This window comes from Mesocricetus auratus, unplaced genomic scaffold (genome assembly GCF_017639785.1).
Source record: "Mesocricetus auratus isolate SY011 unplaced genomic scaffold, BCM_Maur_2.0 Super-Scaffold_100014, whole genome shotgun sequence".
Lineage (NCBI taxonomy): Eukaryota > Metazoa > Chordata > Mammalia > Rodentia > Cricetidae > Mesocricetus > Mesocricetus auratus.
The window spans coordinates 26,013,365-26,035,297 of NW_024429197.1; the positions used below are offsets into that span (position 1 = coordinate 26,013,365).

The window sequence follows — 21,933 nt, forward strand, 5'->3', positions numbered from 1 at the left end:
GATTAGTGAATGTAAATTCTGGGATGATAATGACTTAATTCGCAGTTACCTAGCTACACTGAAAACAGAAAAGGGAGGGCAGGGCTACTCTACTATTTATGTAAATGTGTATTCTTAACACTTTAAATACTAAACTTTAAGTTAGGTGACTTGGCTCAATAACAGAACTCTTCTTGGCACTTGCAAGGCCCTGGGTTCTATCTCCATTACCACACAACAACAAGGACAATGAAGACAGGTGTTGGCCAATAGGGAAGCAAGACAGGAGGGACTAGGAGTCGAGGAGGACTCTGGGTAGGAGAAACACACGGAGTCAAAATGTAACCCGCCATGGGGTAGGAAGCCCGGGAACTTTGCTCCGGTAAGAGAAATACTTAGATTAACAACTATGGGGTAAATACTTAAGTCAGAGCTAGCCAGTAAGAAACAAGCAAGGCCAACAGCTTCATAATTAATATAGCCTCCTGTGTGTTTATTTGGGACTGATACGGCTCTGGAAAGAGGCTGGCGGGAAGGCTTCTCTTTACAGACATGTGACTAAACACTGTAACAAAAACCATGAGCAGAAAGGATCAGATGATTTCGCCTCTATAGTTTACAATAATTTTTAGTAAATTATTCAATTTGATCTCAGTTTTGTTTTTGTTTTTTTTTATTTAGTCTGGAAAAGTGTGTAAGAGTCACTTCCCAAGAATGTTAGAATGAAGAGAGAGAACAGCTGGCCAGGCATACAGTAGGAGATAAATGTTAAGTCTGGTCAGTTTTAAGATTAGTCAATTAATAAGACTCCTACTCCATGGATGCTCCAGGTGCCATTACAAACTACATCTTTTTTTTTTTTTTTTTTTTTTTTTTTTTGGTTTTTACGAGACAGGGTTTCTCTGTATTGTTTTGGAGGCTGTCCAGCCTGGCCTCGAACTCACAGAGATTCGCTTACCTCTGCCTCCTGAGTGCTGGGATTAAAGGCGTGAGCCACCACCGCCCGGCCACAAACTATATCTTTAGATATTTTTTTCTTCTACTTTAAGTTGGCTGACTGGGAGGTGGTATTCAAATACCTATATGAGGGCTAAGATTTTTATTTTAATTCATAAATGGCAGTGTTTTCTTAAACCAACCCAAAGCTCAAGATGAAAAGGAAGATAAACATGTTAGGTGAAGCGCAAGGGGACATTAGGACTCTGTGAAATAACAATTCCTGTGTGGTTAAGGGATTCAAAGCCTGAGGCAGAGGCCGAAAGTGGGCTCTCTTCTTTCTTTAGAAAGCATTTTTCCTCTTAATGGAAAATAAAATATTGATAATGGCTGTTCCTCCAGAATAAAACCTACATCATTTTTCTTCAGGTCACAGACTTCTTGGGTTTCTCTGTGGCTTTTGAGGTTATCCTGGGACTAGCTTTTATAGACCAGTCTGGTCTCAAACTCACAGAGATCTGCCTGTCTCTGCCTCCCGAGTGTTGGGATTAAAGGTTATATATATATATATTTTAAAACAAGAAAACTGGCATATAGGGCCATACTTTACTAAAACAAGAGCTCCATGACTTTGCTTTGTTCATTTCTGTATGGTCTGCACTCAGAATATAATATTAGGCACTCAGTAAATACTTGTTACCTAAATAAGCCTGGTCTTTGCTGACCTCTCAACCACATTTCTCAGTACTTTATCCTCCTTTTCAATCCAACAAAGAAAACACAAAAAGTAAAACACCCAGACAGCAGGCACAGTTAACAATAACAAAGCCCCATGGAAACTGGGGGCAGTGATAATATCTCTGTAAGCAAGCTCACTATGGAACAACTCAGAATAATGAAATTAGGTATTTTCATTTATTTTTTAGAAGTAGCTGCCAAAGGATTGCATTCTAAATAATAGACTTCCCTAAGTGCTTTTAGTGTAGCATTTGATTTACACGGTTTGCGGAATACATCCATCTCAGGCAGTAGGAAAATTTCATTACTCATTCTAACCAATGCAACTGTGTGTCACTGAATTGCTTATACAGTTTCATCTGGGTTGTAAAGCAAAGCCCATCCTGAGAATGACTTTCATAGTCAGGCAGTAAAATGCCCTCAGGAGGGAGAGTCTCTCTTTCCTAAAATCCATATGCAATAAATAGGACTTAGAGGTGGAAGAAATAAGACAAAGACATATATAAGCTGAGTTATAACTATTAACTAACGAACACCTAAAGCAGACAAGTCCCTAGGTCACTCTGGATCCTGAGGAGTCTATGAGCCAAGAGGGGACCATAACCATTATCTGATGTGGGCTTTTCAGGAGAGACAAGCCAAGTTGAGGCACTTTTGTTATATAAATGGAAGTATGGCAAACAACTTATGATTACTTATTCATGTTCTTTCACCATGGAAAGCAGCTCATTTAAAATGTAATATATAGACTCTCATAAGAATTTACTTAGTTTTTATTTTTTCATTTTTATGATTAGGAAATAGAAATTTCTACACACCCTTCAAACACAACATGTATAATGTTAGTAGTAATGTTTTGTATTCATACAATACCCTTATAACTTGCAATAAATTTTTATGTAATTATCATCAAATGACATGTTACTGAGCCTCTACTGTGTGCCAGCCCTGTACTTGACATCATCTTATACAAAAGACACTGAAGTTCTCAGTCTAGAGTGAAGAGAGAATTATTATAAATGGTGACAGGTGTGGTAACAGAGTAATGACCAAAGAGCTTTGGTGGCAAAAAATACATCTTCATGAGTCACAGGTAAGAAAATATAGGCTCAGAAAGAATATGTGATTGTTCTAATTTTATAGTGAGTAATGAGAAGCAAACAGTCAAACCACATGTTCGCAGGACCAATACTATTTCTGGTATGCTTAAGATGTCAGGGATGAGCCAGGTGGTGGTGGTGAACGCCTTTAATCCCAGCACTCGGGAGGCAGAGGCAGGCGGATCTCTGTGAGTTTGAGACCAGCCTGGTCTCAAACACCCCTAGTAAGCTAGTAAGCAATCAGTCAGTCCATAGATGCCCAGCTTATAGCATGAGTATGCCAGACCCCAGTCTTCCCTCTCTCAGGAAGTCCTTGCTTATTTTTACTCCCCCCCCCCCCCGTGGGGTGTGCCTGTGTGTGTGTGTGTGTGTGTGTGTGTGTGTGTGTGTGTGTGTTGGTGCTCCTATGCCGTAGCACGCATGTGGCGGTTAGTGGACATCTCACCAGAATGGTTCTCTCCTACAACACAGGGGCTCCAGAGATTGAACTCAGGTCATTAGGCTTGGTAGTAAGCACCCTTACCCACTAAGCAATCTCAGTGACCACTGGCATTGCCATTGTGGCAAATCAAAGCCAACAAAACAATTGGATTGACAATTCCAAGCCTGCTTTACTCAACTGGATAACAAATGCAGTTTGGGTTCCAGAAAAATCTTCCTCATGGTAGGAAGCTGACCTCCCAACAGCTCAGGTGTGTGGAGTCGCATCTCCTGAATATAATGTTTTTAGGGACTGGCATTAACAAAGGCTTAACAAATATTTATCGACTGACTGTCAGGCCTAGTACATGCCTTACATTTTTAAACAAAGAGATCCATGGCAAGCCCAGCTAAGGTATAAATGGCCTTGGTATCCTGTAATACAAACACAGAAAAGCTGCAGAAAGGAATCTTTAGAAGGGAGAACCGAGCAATGTATGAAATACATAAACATATAATCACTGCGTGTGATCAAAACAAGGTGTGGCACAAGCCTAGGAATGTCAACTAATTATGGAGAATTCATCTGACATAAAGGTGTGCTCAGCGGTCACATACAGTTCAGCATTGCTTCCAAGTTACGATTATTACATACATACAAAAAATGCAAGCTTAAAAACATTTGCAATATTGCAAAAACAAGAATTACACAGAAACTCTACAGTATATATACATTCTTTTTTTCGTGTGTGTGTGTGTGTGTGTGTGTGTGTGTGTGTGTGTGTGTATGTGTACTTTCATTCAACCATATAGGTCAGGATGATTCTGGCAAAGAATTGTGGGCCTAGCAAATCCCATCCCTGAAGCAGAAAGTCAGAAGAAAACCAAGGTGATACTAAAACATTTTTTAACACTCTGAGGAGTAGTAGTCCCTAGGTCAAGTCCAAAGCTTGAGTGGATGTAGGTCAAGAGAAGCTGGGTGAAGGAAAGCAGAAGGTTGAGATTTTCTAGGCTTAATACGGATCTCTCTGGCTTAGGAGGCAAAGTAAGGGCCCAAAACCCGGTTCTGGAGCCAGAGGTCTTTGAGGAACTTGTGATCAGTTTCCTGGTGTGCTATCACTATTGAGGTCTGTGGTTAAGTTGAAACTGGTTCTTTAGCTTAGAAAATCCACTCTTGAAATCTAGAGCCAAAAATTATACTGTTGTTAAAAGGAGAAAATCTGTTAAGTTAAATCTGGCTGAAATCAATATACAAACACACCTTTCAGGAAAAAGTAGTTTGTTTGTATGTATAAAATTGAACTTTGTAATTAGAACATATGACATTTTCTAACTTGAGAAGTCTCTTAAACCAAAAACCTCCCCTATGAGACAAATATCTCTATGAGCTGTATTGTGTTTAAGGTAAGGACTGTTAAGATTACTGTACTTTTTCATGGATGTGTAATGTACTTCAAAGGATCAAAAGACTTTCCTAAAAGTTTAAGATGGTGACATTCATGGTTTTTGAAGTTTTCCCTCCCTTGAAACAGATGTCCTATGGAAAGATGCCAACGGGCTACCTATTAATTCTTGCTTTGTCCTTGAACACTATAAACACACACACACACTAGAGAGAGAGAGAGAGAGAGAGAGACAGAGACAGAGAGAGAGAGAGAGAGAGAGAGAGAGAGAGAGAGAGAGAGAGAGAGAGAGGGAGGGAGGGAGGATGACTTTGTTGGCACAAATGGACAGTCCACAAATGTGGCTCTTACAATGACTTGTCCATTCCTATGTTCTTACACAGGGTTTGGAAAGAGGCAATCATCTGACAGATGCCTGCACACTTTTAATCAACCGGTACTGTGAGGTAAGGGAAGCAGCATGGTGCTTCATCAGCCACTTTATAATTGGGAGCTTGGGCTGTAGGTGGAGTTTAATCAAGGTTCTGGGTTCCTGGTCTACAGTTCTTCCCCTTTGCACTGAGTTGACTTCGATGTCACAATTCCAGAAGCTACTCCTGGTGGCACATGAGTACTGAATTTGTTTATGGGTTGAAAAACAATAAGTGCTATTACAGTCAAGTTGACAGTTGAGAAAGTATATAGAACAAAATGTGTAATTGCCTATCAGAATGGGCAAATTCCTAACTCAGCATGGACCAATTTTTTTTTTTGTAAAACTTGAAAAAAACTTGACCACTTACTTGTTCTAAATTTTTCCTTGAGGGCATCCAGATCCTCCTTGAGGGCCACTTGCATCCACACCAAGCCAACGCAGGCCACAACACAGGCAGCGAGGATGACGAAAGCACAGAGGGGATAACAGATCTTGCAGCATCGTAAGTAGTCTCCCCTATCGGAAGAATACATTCAACTGTGAGTGAGAAAGTAGCTTTCAGGACGGCTTCATCAGCAATAGTATGTGTTGCCATTCGATTATCTTCTCTAATGAATAACCAGTGGATTTACCAGGGGACACAGGACAATGTATCTATATCTACTAGCAGGAGGTTAAAAATGACTGAATAGCATGACCTATGAAAAGTTCTATTGGGTACAAAGGTTTCAAACCTCACAGGAAACAGGGAGGTCTTTGGAGCTGAAAGACAAGACAGGCATAACGGCGCATGCCTGTAATCTAAGTGCTTGGGAGGCTGAGGTAGAAGGCTCGCAAGCTCTATATCAACTTGAGCAAGCAAATAAAATCCTGCTTCACGAAACAGTGGTGGAAGAGAAGGTGCTTTTCTACCATGCATGAGAACCTAGCTCAATCCTTAATAGTTCTACGAAAGAAAAAAAAAGAAAGGATGGAGAGAAGGGCAAAAATGAGTGGTCCTATGTAATTCTATCCCTGCATGGTGATTTACCCATCTCTTTTTCTCTCAAATATATGCTCACTTACCCCAGGAAACCTTGTTTCATTTAATGAAACTTCATAAACTTTTGACCAAGTTTTACTGCAAATGGAACGAAGAAAACAAGACCTGTTGGTTTAAGTGGATACCTGATATTTTTTAACCTACTGCCTTAGGAGGACCGAAATAGAAACATGCTAGATTTCACACCAAACTTCACCAGCCTTTAGGCCTGAACTAACCAAGCAGGCTATCAGACACCCTCACGAAACAAACTTGAAATGGTAAAGAAGCCAAAGTCTTAACAAAAACACAGAGATTATGAGCACACTAAAAGATCAGAACTTCTTTGGCACCCAGGTCCTCTGCCTAACCCTTGTTTCCACGTTCCAACGGAATTGCCTTTTCCTTTAGTTTGGTCTCTGACAGAGCCCAAGGCCTAAATGCTAAGGTTTCCTTTAGCTGGTTCACAAACTAATCTCTTAACCCCCAAATCCTCAAAGTTTGTTTTGCTTAGTGGTTGGTTTGGGGAAAGACTGCTCTTACTATTATTATTAATATTATTATGTACCCTCACTTTCCATACTTGCAGGGTTCATATTTTCTACAGTATTCCCCTCACTCTATTCTTCCATCACCAATACCAAGCTCATTGAGAAAACACAGAGCTGCTATAGGTCTTACGGTTCCTTGGCCCACTCTTTAAAAATGCCTAGCCTCCACAGCCTCTCTTCTTTGTCTCCATTAGTAACCCTTTTACTCCTTCTTGGGCTATGGGCCCATTCCTCAAGTTCACACTCCCACCCTGGATTTTGAGATCTTGGTAGACAATAGAGTGACCTCTTACTCTTCATTCAGGATTTGTTTTCTCCAACACCCTTCCTCTCTCTGCTTCCTTTTTCCTAAGGACTCCCCTCTCCTCAGCTATTTGCCCAGCTTAGTGCAAGGCGCCTTTTGCCTATTTTAGCTCTCACCGCTGCTTCACTCACTTGACAAAACGAGAGCGATTTCCAATTGCTCCAAATTCCTCTTCTTCCTCTGAGCTGGACTCTGAGTCTGAGTCAGGAGGTTCAGTGCGAAGCAGGCGGTGGCTGCTTGGGCCTTTCTTGGGCTTCTTTCTCCGACTGTCACCAGCCAGGCCGATCAACGCATTAAGCTCTTTGCGTGTTTTCATCTTTTTGTGGGGGGTGAGTGGAGCACCCACTCCTGAGCTGCCAGGTTCGTACCCGACGCCCAGCTCTCTCGCTGCCTTGGAACTGCCTTCCAGGGTTGGAAATCCTGGGCCAGAGCCCCCTGGTCACTCCCACCCAGAGGTGGGACTGACCAGATCTACTGGGGGTGGAGAATGGAGCCCAGAGGAAACTGGACTCGGATGAGGGTAAGTTACATAGAGATGGCCAAGGAACCGGTGATCCAAACGAATAAATTCCTGGAACAACTATTACCTGCCCAAAGAAAAAATAAAACAAAACAACCTGCTAAGTCAAGAACAAGATTCTTAGCCCTGTAGGCAGTCAGTATTTCTAGGAGAGCTCCAGAAGTCTGGAAAAGATACGTAAAAGTAAGGTACTTTGGACCTCTGGGACAAGATTGCCAATGCAGAGGAAAAATAAACTTGTTCTCGAATGGGAGGGCAGGAGACTGTGCAGAGCAGGCAGTGGGTACTCGCTAATCCTTGTCTGGAGAGGTGGCGACAGGGGAGGGCACTGACACAGCCTGGGCGGCTAGAAAACGCCCAGGCCAGGAAGCCGGCTGGGATTAGGGGTGCTCACCTTTCTGTGGCTTCTGTCCTGAGTTTGAAAGACCGGCGAGAGAAGAGCCGGACCCTGGGGAAAACCAAGCCCTGCTGTCGGGGCCTCGGGGGGCGCGGTGATGAGGGGCGACCACCGCTCGGCCAGCCTGAAGTGCTCCGAGTGTGGGGTGCTCCGCCACCGTAGACTTCCGCAACTCACACGCGCCGCGGCCAGTCCAGCCGCACCCCCTGCTCCGGCCGCGGCTGCTCAGGACGCGCTGGCGGTGGCGGCGGCGGCGGCCGCAGGCTCCACACCCGGGCCATCGCTCCAGCCCCAGCTCACTTCCCCTTTGGCAGCGGCCCCGGGCACAGCCTGCCAGTAAGCCGCGCCCCCATTGGGCGCTCCTGGGTGACGTCACTCAGGAGGGCGAAAGCGGTTCTGGGGAGGTGGAGAGTTAAAGGGGCCGCGGCTCTGACCAGGGTAGGATCTGGTGTCAGGTTAGATAGGCCCCGCCCCCTGGAGGTAAAAAGTTCTTCAGAAGACTCCATTCCCTTATTCTTAGGCTTGTCGTTTTAATGACCCAGCTGAATAATTCATGCATCCATACATGCATGCGTCCATCCAATAAATATTTATTGATGGATATATTCCAAGACTGTTCTAGCTCTGGGGATGCTGCAACAAACACAATAACCAATGCCTTTGCCTTCCCGTATACAATTGCCAGATTTGGCAAATAAAACACAGAGCACTAGTAAAGTTAGAATACCAGATAAACAGCGATTTTTTTTTTTGACAGAGGCTTTCCATGTAGTCTGAGCTGTCCTAGAACTAGCTATGTAGATCAGGTCTGCCTTGAACTTGCAGAGATATTCCTGCCTCTGCCTCTTGAGTGCTGGGATTAAAGCTGTGCATTGCCATGCCTGGTTTAGCTTTTTTTTTTTAACATCAACGGCAACCTCATACTGAAAAATAATTGTGCTGGGTGGTGGTGGCACTGGGCTTTAATTCCAACACTTGGGAGGCAGAGGCAGGTGGATCTCTGAGTTTGAGGCCAGCTTGGTCTACAGAGTAAGTTCCAGGACAGCCAGGGTTAATGTAGAGAAACCCTGTCTGGAAAAAATAACAACAATAATAGTAAGTACAAGATTTACTTGTTTATCTGAAATTCAAGTTCAACAGGTCTTCCTCTATTTTATCTGCCTGAAGCAGGCACACTTATTACCAGTTAACGTCAATGGCTGTTGTGAGAGAATCTGAAACAAGATAGGGAAGGAGTGCTTTTTCTTTGATAAAGGGATCTTTGGGCAGAGGTCTTAGGAAGTGAGGGGGTGAGCAAAATAGTGGTTTCTGAAAGGAGTGATCAGAAAGATTTGGTTTGGCAAAAACACTGATAGGAAATGAAGTTAGAGAGATGTCAGGGGCTAGATCTTGCAGGATTTGAGAAATCACTGAGAGACATACCCTGATTTTTCAGTTTATAAAAGATGACTCTGGTTACTGTGAGGAAAAAAGAAGGAGGAGGAGGAGGAGGGGGAGGAGGAGGAGGAGGAGGAGGAGGAGAAAGAGAAAGAGGAAGAAGAAGAGAAGGACCCAGGAATTCCTCTGGCCTGGATGGAGATGAAGAGGTTAGATGGGGTGGCAACAGTGGGGACGGGTAGCATTCTGTTTCTTGGAGACAGAGCTAAGGATATTTGTTGGTGGATTAGATTAAAGGGATAAAAAATGGATGGGGGAACCATGGATGACTCTGGAAGCTTGGAATGGCCTTGTCATTTATTGAGAAGGAGAAGATTTGGGACAAGCTCAGGAAGCCAATTTGACATCCACATTTGACCTTCAGTAGACTGCTTGATGTTTCCATAAGGAATTCTGGGTAGGAACTGTGGCCTGAAATATAAACTGGAAACTCATCAGGCATCAGTGATATTTATAACATAGCGCTTTGAGTTACCTGGAAGAAAATCAAATTAATTTAAACCCCCCACATTGTACTACCTTTGCCTGAGGATTCCCACTTACAGTTTAGGTGTGTGTCTTGATTTGTCTTTAGGCGTTTAACCCAGAGATAAGCACCCAATTGCGTCCGCTGCGAAGCCTGTGTCCGGGAATGTGCGGAGGGTGTCGGGGATTGACAACACAGAGACTCGTTCAACGGTGTAAAGAAAACTTTAAGCAGGCCCCAAAAAGGCTCAAGAAAACTTCCCAAGAAAGGCCTCCCTCCAGAAAAGCTTCTGCTCTCTCTCTCTATTCCTGGCTGGCTCTGCTCTGACACCAGAAACTGATTTGGGTGTATCAGAAGAGGCGGTTAGTCTTTGGACAAGGTCGAGGTCAGGGTGGTTCCCGTGGGCCAGCCCTTTTCAGGAACTTATTGCCCCGGGCATTGTATTGTTTTTAGTAAACATTGTTTTACAGCTGCCTACTCCCAAGCTGATGGGGAAGTGGGTCTCTGCTCAAGGTCTGGTGTCCCCACACCTAACCAAAACCACCCAATAGATATGAGATGACATGTTTATGTAAGTGAACAGTGTTGCACAGAGGTAGGGGCAGACCTCTGGGATCATGAGATCTGTTGTTAAATTCTTCCTGTCATACCAGGTCTGTCCAGATGGGGGCTGCTTGACTTTCCTGGGTTGTTTCTCCACACTACCTGAAATAAGCATCTACTTGACAGAGTAGATGGCAAGAGACGGTGAGGGTGGTGATGCTTTTGCGGTACAGGTGCTCCATTTTTATTGTTTCTAGGGTTGCTCTGGCCACTTATAGTAGCTACTATCCAAATATGCCAAATACACAGTTTAGCTCTGCTGAAACAAAGCGAAAATGTAGCCACATGTGGCTAGTGGCTATAGGGAAGCACAGGCTCATCTCGTTCTACTGTCATGAATAGTTTCATTGGTCATTTCTGCCTCCCTGATGGACTGGAAATGGACAGATGAGCTTACCAACTTCATGAACCGTTTCATAGACACATCCTGTCCATGGTCACCAGAGGTAAGCGAGGTACCTATTCAGGGTGGGAGGTGCTTCTGTTGTAGAAGCTACATCCTTACCAAGGGAACTGTGGCTGAGGATCTCAGGGCAATGGGACAGGGCCAAAGAGGCACCACCCTCCACCCTCGCTGCTGGTGAAGCTCTTCCTTCTGCTGCTTCTGCTTTTGGTTTCTCTGTCTGTTTGCTCTTCTGTCTATCTCTGTTCTGGAGACCACACCTTTGTGTTGGGCAAACATCCCCCTGGATGCTGAGTCACCCTCTAAATACTGCATACCTACTTGGCGACTTCTCTGGTCACTTTCCTCAGAGATGGGACCCTCATGTTCAGGTATCAAGCCAACACTCTCAGAACCAGGGCTCCTGTCTTGAGGGGCCCATGCTGCCCTACTTCACTAGGACTTTCCAAGGAGGTGGCTGCTTCTCCTTTGGGGATGCTCATTTTGTTCCTCGATCCTCTGGATCCCTGTTAATCTATTTAAAACTCCTCTGAAAAGCAATGTGAGTATGTGGTGGTGATGGTGCCACTGACGTTCTGAGGCCTCAACATTCTTGTCTGTTAAATGGGAATACTAATATTTCTTTCCCAGTCTTCAAACCAGTGGTGTCTTGATGAGGGAGCGGAATAAAAACGCTCTATATGCCATGATGTGTCCTGTAGTTTGGGTGACTTCTCTGTCACATCTCTGGAAGTTCTGGGATGGGGGAAGAAGGGACAGGATCATTGCAGTCAAGAATCACAGCCTGTGTAAAGTGATAAATCCACACCTGAGAGTTGTGTTGCCTTAGAAGACTCTCCAAAGGGGATCTTTCACATCTGGGAAAGATGAGACTGGGCAAAGTGCCCAGGATTCTGGTCACAAGTTGGATGCAGGTGTCCTAATTCCTGTGCTAAAATTCTTCAAGATCTTAGCATCTGAGAGGACCAGGGAGCCAGACAGAGCCACGACAGGTTTCTAATGGCTCCTGCCAGGGACCAGGTCTTAGTTTCAGTTTACAGGAGGTGGCTGGAGCCGAGCAAACAGTTCTTGGGCCGAACCACAACTTAGGGGCAACCAATCAGCAGGCACCCCACAGCCTTCTGCAAGCTCAGTGGGCACCCCTTAACCCCCTCAGCTGGCTCAGCAGACTCCTAAAGTCCCTTTGCTGGCTGAGCAAGTACCCCCTAGCCTTCTGCTAGCTAAAGATAGCTTTCTATATCCTGCCTCTGGAAGGTCCCTAACCACTAGGGCCTCCCACCAATCATCCCCCAGACCAATCTTTCCTGTACCAGTCAGTCCCAGGTTAATCCCTCTTCCCTGAAATTCCCCTAACTCCACTTAAAAGGAGCTTGCAACCTTCTTTGGGGGTCACCATTTGCCACCCCAATGTTGGATAAATAAAGTGCTCTTGTTTATTACATACGTGGCTGTTGATCTTTTCTTGGAGGCTTCTCTCAGACCCTAACAGTATCCTCTTCCAAGGACCCAAGTCTTCATCTGCATGCTGCCACTTGGCAGTTGTGTGATCTTAAACAAATCTCCCAGCCTCTGTCAACTTCAATATCTATTTCTGTCAAGCACTCACGATTGGCTACATAATTTATGAGGAATAAAGCATTTTCATTTTTGGTCTTTTTTTTTTTAAAGAGAGACAAACTTTACTCTTCCTGTGATTTTCTCCGGCCGTGTGCTGTTTATTGCTCTCTGTTTAGTGCTGTTGTCCTGGTGGTATGACATGAGTACAGTGTGGATACCTAGAACACCCTGTTCTGTGCCCGGGCAGACACTTCCCTTTCTCTCCCTCTTCTTGCATTGAGGCCCCACGGGAGCAGAAGGCGGGAGTGTCTGGGGAGCAGGGACGAGGCAGGCACCCAGGAATCTATCTCGAGGTATAAGTTTAGAGGGGTGAGAGGCAGCTCTTTGTGTGAGCTGAGGCTTTTATATAACCCTATGCACACATAAAACACACTCAGGGGCACAATAATTCCTAATCTCTGGATGGCCAAAACAGAACAATAAGCCCTAAATGTAAGGTTCTCTGTGTGCCTATGTGGTCATAAACTCATCGAACTGGTTTTGACTGTACCTAGCCCACAGGGTAGCTGTGCCGAAGTCATGTGCTGGATACATTATAACTGCCCACAAACATCAGCTGCTCCATTAATGTGATTATAAATTATTAAATATATTGTCCATTCATCAAATGTGTTTTTTGATGACACTTCCATTGTGGGGATACATCTCTGTTTACCTAACAGAAATGGGAGCTTCCATTTGCTGCAGAAATCCTTGTTTGACACTATCTTTCCTGATCCTTTGCTATGGTTGTAGTGGAAGGAAGCAATAGAGATGAATATGTTTAAATACTTATGTATCAGTCCTCATGGCAGTAAGTATCAGTCCTCATTAGCATCTTATCTTTGATCTAACTATGATGCAAATTGATGCTCAAAAATGGAAAAAGACCTGCTCAGGGACACACAACAAATCAGTGGTTGTCTGCCTCCAAAGCCTGACTTTTTACACCTGGCACAGTGGAGATTGTTGCCTGGCACCTTCGTCTGCAGCTCATCTGGAAAGATACCAGCTGCTGAAGCCTCTTGTCGTCCCCAGGATGGCTTCTTGGCTCCCCAGCCCCTCCCACCTTTTTTCTCCTGCCAACAGCTGCATCCTCTACCCAGATGATGGGCTTAAGGACAATGGGAAGGGGAAGGACTGAATGGTAGTGAAGTGACCAAGCACCAACCTAAACAATGGCTTCTCCCATGAACCCGTGGCAGCTGGAAGCAGCAGCTGGTTCCCAGCATTATTGTGGGCGGGGATGAGGACTGCCCAGGAGGATGCTCCTATTCTAGGTACAGTCTTCTTTGAATTGCTATGAGCTTCCGTGCCTCTGCTCAGCATTAACTGTGGTTTCCCCATCTGTTACCTGTGTCTTTGGCATCTAGAGCCAAGTCCAGTGGGAGAGTCTCGGGGCTGTTTGCTGAAGGAAGTGGAGTAGATCAGATTAGCAATTGCACAGGTGTTGCTGCTGACCTTAAGGTCCCATCTGCCTGTGCACCCACACATATTGTTCCAAGTGAACTGCTCCTTGTTTGCAAGGTCTTGTGTCCTGCACTGGTACACAGGAAGCAGGTAAGGCTCAACCTCACAACCTCAGGGTACGTGTCACAGAAAGGCTGTGTGTGTGTGTGTGTAGCAAGCTTGTCGTGGCTAAGCTCACTTTCGGGTGAGAATAATAATTCAGGAAGGAAAGAACCTGTATCAAGGCATCCATCCAACCTGCCTGGCCTTTACACCTGGCTTGTCCTCTGGGACTTGGGACTTGGGACTACGGATGGCAAGTAGCACTGGGTGTTCATCTCTGTGACCTTAGGCACATTCCTCTTCCTCTTAGAGCCTGCTACCTCATCCATGAGTTGGAACTAGCAATGTGCCTTTCCTGGCAGTGCCCGTGGCAAGAATTTCATTGAAGTGGTTGGCATTAGAGGGCCCCAAGGTGTTTGCTAGCTACAGTTAATGAGTTGGGAAGGAGGGAGATGGATTTCTGGGGAATCTCATTTGAACTTGGCATAAGCTAGAGAAAAGGGGAGTAGGTCAGAAAGGGAGGGATTTTTTAACTGAGGAAGGGCCTGGCACTGTGTGCGCATGCATACATGTGCGTACGTGTGTGTGTGTGTGTGTGTGTGTGTGTGTGTGTGTGCAGCATGAATGATGTTTGTGGGTGCCAATGAATGGTGGGAGACACTGGTTATGGGGGGCTCCTGGGCCCTCTGAATTATTTCCGAGGGAACCACATTGGCTTTGCTGGTCTAAGGTCCCATTACCTATCAAATCCTCTATTGAGATTGGCAGCAGGGAGGCAGGGAGGCAGGAATGGCGGCCCTCTGCTGCCCTCTGCTGCTTTCCTAGGCAACTGCACTTCCCTGAGAGAAATAATTCTCATTCTCATACAAGGAAAACTCTCAGGAACAAGGCTCCTTCTGCTTAAGCGTTCCTGGTGTAGGGTAGTGGTGATGGTGGTGGTGTGTGTGGGTGAAAGAGAGACATGTTCACCAGCAACAGAAGTATAGTCAATACTTTGATACAAAATGCAGAAAAGATAGGGATAGATAGCATGAGGAAATTTTTCAAATGGTAACATTTATTCTTAATTCATTTATCACTTAATATATTCCCAGCTCTAATCTTTTTTTTCTGATCTACAAAAGAAAAATAATCACACAAGATCCTCGCCTATGTGGTGCATGCATTCTAACAAAGAAAAATGATTATTAAATGAGACGGATACACACGTGATAGATGATGAGAATTAGAGAGAAATGAAGCAGAAACGGATGGTGAGTATTGCTGGGAAGACTGAACAGCTTGAGGTAGCATTTGAATAATGATCCAAAGGAGAGGAAGTTTAGCTTCTGACACTATTGAACAACAGGTACAGGGCTTCCACCTGCAAATATAACTATAAACTGGGAAAGTATACAAAAAAGCCATCTGGACATTGGCTATTAGTTAGCAGAGGAACGTGATACCCAGCATACAGCAAACATGGAGCTAAGAAGTCTCTGCACATTCACAATAAAGTGGTAACATGTTACCTCATCCATGAGTTGGAACTAGCAATGTGCCTTTAAATGGTGAAAAACATAACCTACAGTCCTGAGAAAAATCACAGAACTAGAGACCAAGACTAAAGTGCTTCCCATACAAGTATGAGGAGGAACTGAGTTCAGATCTCCAGCATCCATGCAAATAGCTGGACGGGATGGCAGCAGGCAGGCTAGTGACAGGCAGGCTTCTGCAGCTCACTGGGCAGCGAGTCCAGACAACTGGGGATCACCTGGTTTGGTTAGATGCCCTCTCTGTAAAGGTAATGTGGAAAGCAATAGAAGAAGACATCTGGTGTTGACCCCTGGATTCCACATGGGCACTTACACCTGCACACATGCAGTGCACCACACACAGAGAGACGCACACACTGCCACATGACCTAGGGTGACAGAAATGATAGACTTAAAAGACACAGGTTTAGAATCCAGGATTCTAGATACACATTAGAGGATTTGAATGAAAACATGAGCATGGCAAAGGAAGCAATGGTTAACACTGTAGTACTTGAACCAAAAATGCAGTATGCAGATTATCAGAAGACACAGAACTGAAAACATCCAATCTGCAGTACAGAAACAGTGGCAGCAGCAATGATCGCAAAACAGAGGTTCAGAACCTGCAGGACAGTACACAATATTCTAATACATTTATAATCGAGGCTTCAGAAATGCAAAGGGCAGAAAAAAATTCTTGGAAAACTTAATGCCAATGTATCTAATAGCTTAGAGATGAAATGGTCAAATTATTCTCTTTTACTTTAATTTTAAATAGCTTGCTTCACATGTCAATCCCAGTTCCCTCTCCCTCCCCCCCTCCCGCACTCCCCACCATCCTCCCCAGGCTCCCACCCTATCCCTACTTCCTTTCACATAGGGGATATCTAGAGTCTGTCATTTCACTCAGGGCAGGGTCCAGGCACTCCCCTAAGAGTCCAGGCTGAGAGAGCATCCCTCTTTGTGTTGTGGACACACACAGTCCGTTTGTATGCCAGGGATAAACACTGATCCACTGCTCAGGGCTCCATAGGTTGCCCAGGCCTCTTCACTGACTCTCACACTCAGGGGATCAGGATCAGTCCCATGCTGGCCTCCCAGCTGAAATGGTCGAATTATTTGATCAGCACAGACTACTAAAACTTCTGGGAACTGGGATGGGTAACTTCAATAGCACTCTACTATTAATTAAGACTGTTATCAAAATTCTCACTTCCCCAAATAATAATGAAAAATAAGATCCAAACAGGTGAGAAGTACCCTCGCTATTGTCCAGCTAGCTGCCCCTTTGGTGGACTTAATAGACCCATTTTCTTTCCCCAACTCTCAAAGTCTCCAACCCCCTTAAACAAACAATAAAACAAAGAACAAAAAACAAGAAAATAATTTCCCAAATTTTGTGATTGTGTGCTAGGAATTGAACTTAGGAGACCTCACACATGTTAAGCAAGCACTTAGTTGCTGGGCTATATTCCAAGCCCATTTTTTAGGTCAATATTAACTTGATATTAAGATCAGACAAAGACATCCCAAAAGAAGAAAACTAGACTCCATGTTCTCTTATGAAAAAGACACAAAGCACTATATAAAAGGGCATATCAGAACCAAATGAGGCTAATTTTAGAAATGAAAGATGGGCTTGAGGTTTGAAAATCAAAACTACTCATTATATTGTGTGTAGGAAAACAATATAACCATTCTACTATATGCTAAAAAAAAGAAAGAAAGAAAAAAAGCAGTTGATAAACATGAAGAAGTTCCCCAGTGTCGCAAAGGATGGGTATACAGAACCTATAGCTAGATAGCATACTGGATGCTGAAAGAATACTTTTCTTTTAGGTTAGGGAGAAACCAAGGATGTCTGTTCTCACTGCTCCCATTTGAAACGGTACCAAATTCCTAATCATTATCATAGGACAAAAGCAAAAAGAAATCAGTGTGTTACCGATGTGTTAATTTTGAGGTAACTATTAAGCCTCCAAGTGGATCTATCAAGTGGTTAAAGGTGAAAGTTTGAAGTTCAGGGCAGACATTTAAGTTCAAGACACATTTGAACCACAGGATAAGATATTATCACTGATGTAATGGGTGGAAATAAAAGAACAAAAATTTAAGAACTGAGCTCTGAGAATCCTCCAATCCTCAGCTTGGGAACTGGGTGGGAAGGGGAAAGGGGAGGGGGAGAGGGGGAAGGAGAGAGGGGAGAGGGAGAGGGGAATTCATTAGAGAGGTAGACCACAAAGCTTTGCCCTGAACAAAACTATGTAGGAACAGAAGCTATCCATAATGCAGGAAATATGTGAGGGGGTGTCCTAATGGGTCTTGATTTCTGTCCTAGGACTGCTATTGCTGTGAAGAGACACCATGACCATGGCAAGTCTTTTTTACTTTTAAAACAATCTTTTTGGAGCCGGGCGGTGGTGGCGCACACCTTTAATCCCAGCACTTGGGAGTCAGAGGCAGGTGGATCTCTGTGAGTTCGAGGCCGGGCTGGACCGACAGCCTCCAAAACAACACAGAGAAACCCTGTCTCGTAAAACCAAAAAAAAAAAAAAACTTTTTTTGAATTTTACATATCAATCCCAGTTCCCCCTCCCTCCCCTCCTCCTGTTCTCCCCACCTCCTCCCACCTACTCCTCAGAGAGAGTAAGGCCTCCTATGGGGAGTCAACAAAGTCTGTCACATTGAGGCAGGACCAAGGCTCCCTCCTCAATTATAACTAGGCTGAGCAAAGTATCCCTCCATAGGGAATGGGCTTCAAAAAGCCAGTTCATGAACTATGGATAAATCCTGGTACCACTGCCAGTGGCCCTATAGGCTTCCCAAGCCACATGACTGTCACCCACATGCAGAGGGCCCAGGTTGGTCCTATTCAGGTTCCCAAGCTGTCAGTCTGGAGTCAGTGAACTCCCACTATTTTGTGACAGCTGATTCTGTGGGTTTCCCCATCATGGCCTTGACTCCTTTGCTCATATTATTGTTCCTCCGTCTCTTCAGCTGGACTCTGGGAGCTCGGCCCAGTATTTATTTGTGGATCTCTGCATCTGCTTTTATTGGTTATTGGATGAAGGTTCTGTGATGACAATTAAGGTAGTTGTCAATCTGATTACAGAGGAAGACCAGTACAGGCACCTTCTCCACTATTGCTTAGAGTCTTAGCTGGAGTCATCCTTGTGGATTCCTGGGAATTTCCCTAATGCCAGGTTTCTGGATAACCCCATAATGGCCCCCTCTATCAAGATATCTCTTTCCTTGCTCTCCATCTCTGTCCTTCCCCTCAACTTGATCACCCCATTTCTCAAGTTCTCCTCCCCCTCCCCTCCGCTTCTCCTCTCCCTGCTTCCCCACACTCCTGATTTACTCAGGAGATCTTGTCTATTTCTCCTTCCCAGGGGGAATGCATGCATGTCTCTCTTAGGGTCCTCCTTGTTACCTAGCTTCTCTGGGGTTGTAGACTGTAGGTTGGTTATCCTTTGCTTCATAGCTAATATCCACTTATGAGTGAGTATATACTGTGTTGTTTTCCTGGGTCTGGGTTAGTTCACTCAGGATGTTTTTTTCTAGTTCTATCCATTTCCCTGCAAATTTCAAGATGTCATTATTTTTTTACTGCTGAATAGTATTCCACTGTATAAATGTACCACATTTTCTTTATCCATTCTTTGGTTGAGAGGCATCTAGGCTGTTTCCAGGTTCTGGCTGTTATGAGTAATGCTTCTATGAACATAGTTGAGCAAATGTCCTTGTGGTGTGAGTGTGCATCCTTTGGGTATAAGCTGGGTGTTAAGGTAGATTGATTCCCAATTTTCTGAGACACCACCATACAAAGGACCACAGCAACTCATATAAAGGAAAACATTTAATTGAGGTGTCAGCTTATAGTTTCAGAGGTTCAGTCCATTATTGTCATGGTGGGGAGCATGGCAGTGCAGACATATGTGGTGCTGGAGAAGCAGCCAAGTGTTTTACATCTTGCAGGCAACAGGAAATGGTCTGAGTGTCATGCTGAGTGAAGCTTGAGCAAAGGAGACCTCAAAACCCACCCCTATAATTGACACACTTACTCCAACAAAGTCATACGTCCTAATAGTGCCATTCCCTTTGGGGGCCATTTTCTTTCAAACCACCACAGCTACCACACGAGGGGCATTGTGGTTGAGTTTCTAATGATAAAATTGTGGTCAGATTGACAATTTAGAAGGGTTACTTTGTCAACATGGAGTGTAGTAGAGATTAGAGTATGGAGAGCCTGCAGACAGGTCTGGAGGTCAAGGAAGAAGCAAAAGGAAGTATATACTAGGTTAGGTAAGGTAATCTGGAATTTCCCCTATTCCCAGGGCTCCTCCAGAGTCAAAGCAGAGGGATCTATCCATGGTGCTGAGGTGTAAGCCCTAAACCTGCAGTAGTGTCTCAGATCTCAGGACTGGTAAACAACCAACAAGTTTAACATCACCTACCGGTGATGTGTTGCTCAGAGACTTTAGGACCTGGTAACGTGGTTTAGAGACTAGGGGGATTAGTAGTGGCCTCACTTCTATGCATACCCCCCAGGACATAGTTGTTTGGATGGACTCCAGCTAGTCAAACTGAGAAAGGAACTGTGGGGCTCAGACATAGTCACTTTCCTAGGCTCCAACTATTACTATGGCTAGCTACTTAGTCTTGTTTCTCCTGGTACTTAGTTCTCATTCAGATCAGTAGCGATTCTCAGCCACCCATAGGCTCAGTCTGACATTTTTGTGAGCTTTTCCTGAAAAGTCTCTTTATAGTGTCTTCATAAGACTAAAACCTAGCACACATTTCTGGAATACCTTCCTTATACCCTGCAAGGTTGATTGGGTGTCTTTTTTTCTTTTGCTAATTGATACTGTTAGCATTCAGACATCTGTATTGGCCTGTACTTGGGATTCTGACAAGGTATGCCCTCATCTGCTGCCACTAAAAGTACCACTTGTACACATTCACTATATTCCCCTTTAAAAGGGCTCTGCCTACCTCCTATCCTCTTCCACCTTCCCCCACCCTCGGCCTTTTTTTCTTCTCTCCCACTGCTTCTGTCCCTGGAGGCTGGTCTCTTCCTTTCCTTTCTCCCTTTTATGATCTGTGTGTGTGTGTGTGTGTGTGTGTGATAATATTTTAGAAATATGTTCCACCCAGCCATGAGTTCTAAGAGCTCAGAACTTCTATTGTCTTTTAGATGTTGGTGGGGAATGGCTCCTATTCTGTATAACAAAAGAATTGGGCCAGAACAAGTCTACACCTACCCTGAAGGCTAGTGAGGCATGCTGGTGTGGTGTGCCTGAGGGTTTAAGTATGTGCTACTTAGGAGTGTCTCTAGAATTAAAGGAAATATTTCCTATCAGCCCTTTATACATGATAATAGATGTCTTCTGCCATTGCCCCCACTTTTGGATGGTTACTTAAAATGATGCTTCGATATTTACTGGGAGCCTTCCTGTTATGACTAGATGTCTCTGTCTTGTCTTTAATACCATTGGGTAGGTAGGCCTTCCCTCATCCACACTCCTTCACTCAGGGTTGGGCCTGGGTTTGTTTGGTCAAGATCGCAGCCCTAAAGACATCAGTCCTGAACAGATAGCCCCTGTAGCATGGGGCTAATACAGACTGGACCACAACAATGATCCATTTCCCTAATTAAAAAAAAAACCCTGCACTTGAACTATGTAGCATGGCATCTTTCTCTCTGGTGCCACTTTTTAAGAATTACAACAGATACTATGAACAAAAATACCTAATCTGCAGTCTTGGTTTCTGAAGTTGTCTCCACTGGTCCTTACATAGATCTCTTCCTCTCACCTCCCTCCCTCTCCTCTCCTTCCTTTCTCTTGTATCTTCTCTTCTTTTCCCTTTCCTTCTCTCTACCCTCAAACACACACACACACACACACACACACACACACACACACACAGAGTACTTCAACCCAACCCAACAATTAATATCAACTAACCAAATTTATGAGCATTTAGTACCTTTCCCCATGGCAAACACCATCTTACAGCAATTTATTTCATTTAGAATAATATACACCTAGCATTTTTTCATTTTAGATGCTACTGACGTTTATTAAGGATATCTTGTTGTATGTAGTATTCTGTGATTTGCATTTTTATTTCAAAATGCTACCAATGCTGGTTAAGTTGTTATATTCACTCACTTTTTCTGATATGCAGAAAATATTCTTTTGTATAAATATATCACTATTTTCATGTCAGTGGACATTCATCAATGTTGTCATCACTATGTTGCTACTATAAGTAGATCAGCTAAAGTATGATTGTACAGGTTCCTTGGTATACATATCCTTTAAATGTATTATTTTGGGGCTGGAGAGATGGCTCAGTGGTTAAGAGCACTGCCTGCACTTCCAAAGGTCCTGAGTTCAATTCCCAGCAACCACATGGTAATGAGATCTGGTGCCCTCTTCTGACCTTCAGGCATACTTAAAGGTAGAACACTGTATACATAATAAATAAATACATCTTTTAAAAATGTATTATTTTGGAGTCACCCCTGTGCAGTTTAGGCTCTACGTTTGAGTCGGATGCGCTCCGTGCCCACCCTGCCTTGTACAGCTACTCGACCTTTCTGTCAAG

The 21,933-nt window shown here is 44.2% G+C and overlaps 1 protein-coding gene across 1 annotated transcript in view; it reads right to left on the minus strand.

The window, feature by feature from the left end:
* Efcab14 (EF-hand calcium binding domain 14) overlaps positions 1-8,090 on the minus strand; it is a 42,714-nt gene extending 34,624 nt beyond the window's left edge. The window contains exons 1-3 of the mRNA XM_013114961.3: positions 7,782-8,090; positions 6,999-7,454; positions 5,359-5,507 (exon numbers count right to left, since the gene is read on the minus strand). Of these exons, the coding sequence (XP_012970415.1) occupies positions 5,359-5,507; positions 6,999-7,183 (334 nt within the window). The 5' untranslated portion in view covers positions 7,184-7,454; positions 7,782-8,090. The remainder of the gene's footprint in view (positions 1-5,358; positions 5,508-6,998; positions 7,455-7,781) is intronic.
* Positions 8,091-21,933: the final 13,843 nt, after the last annotated feature.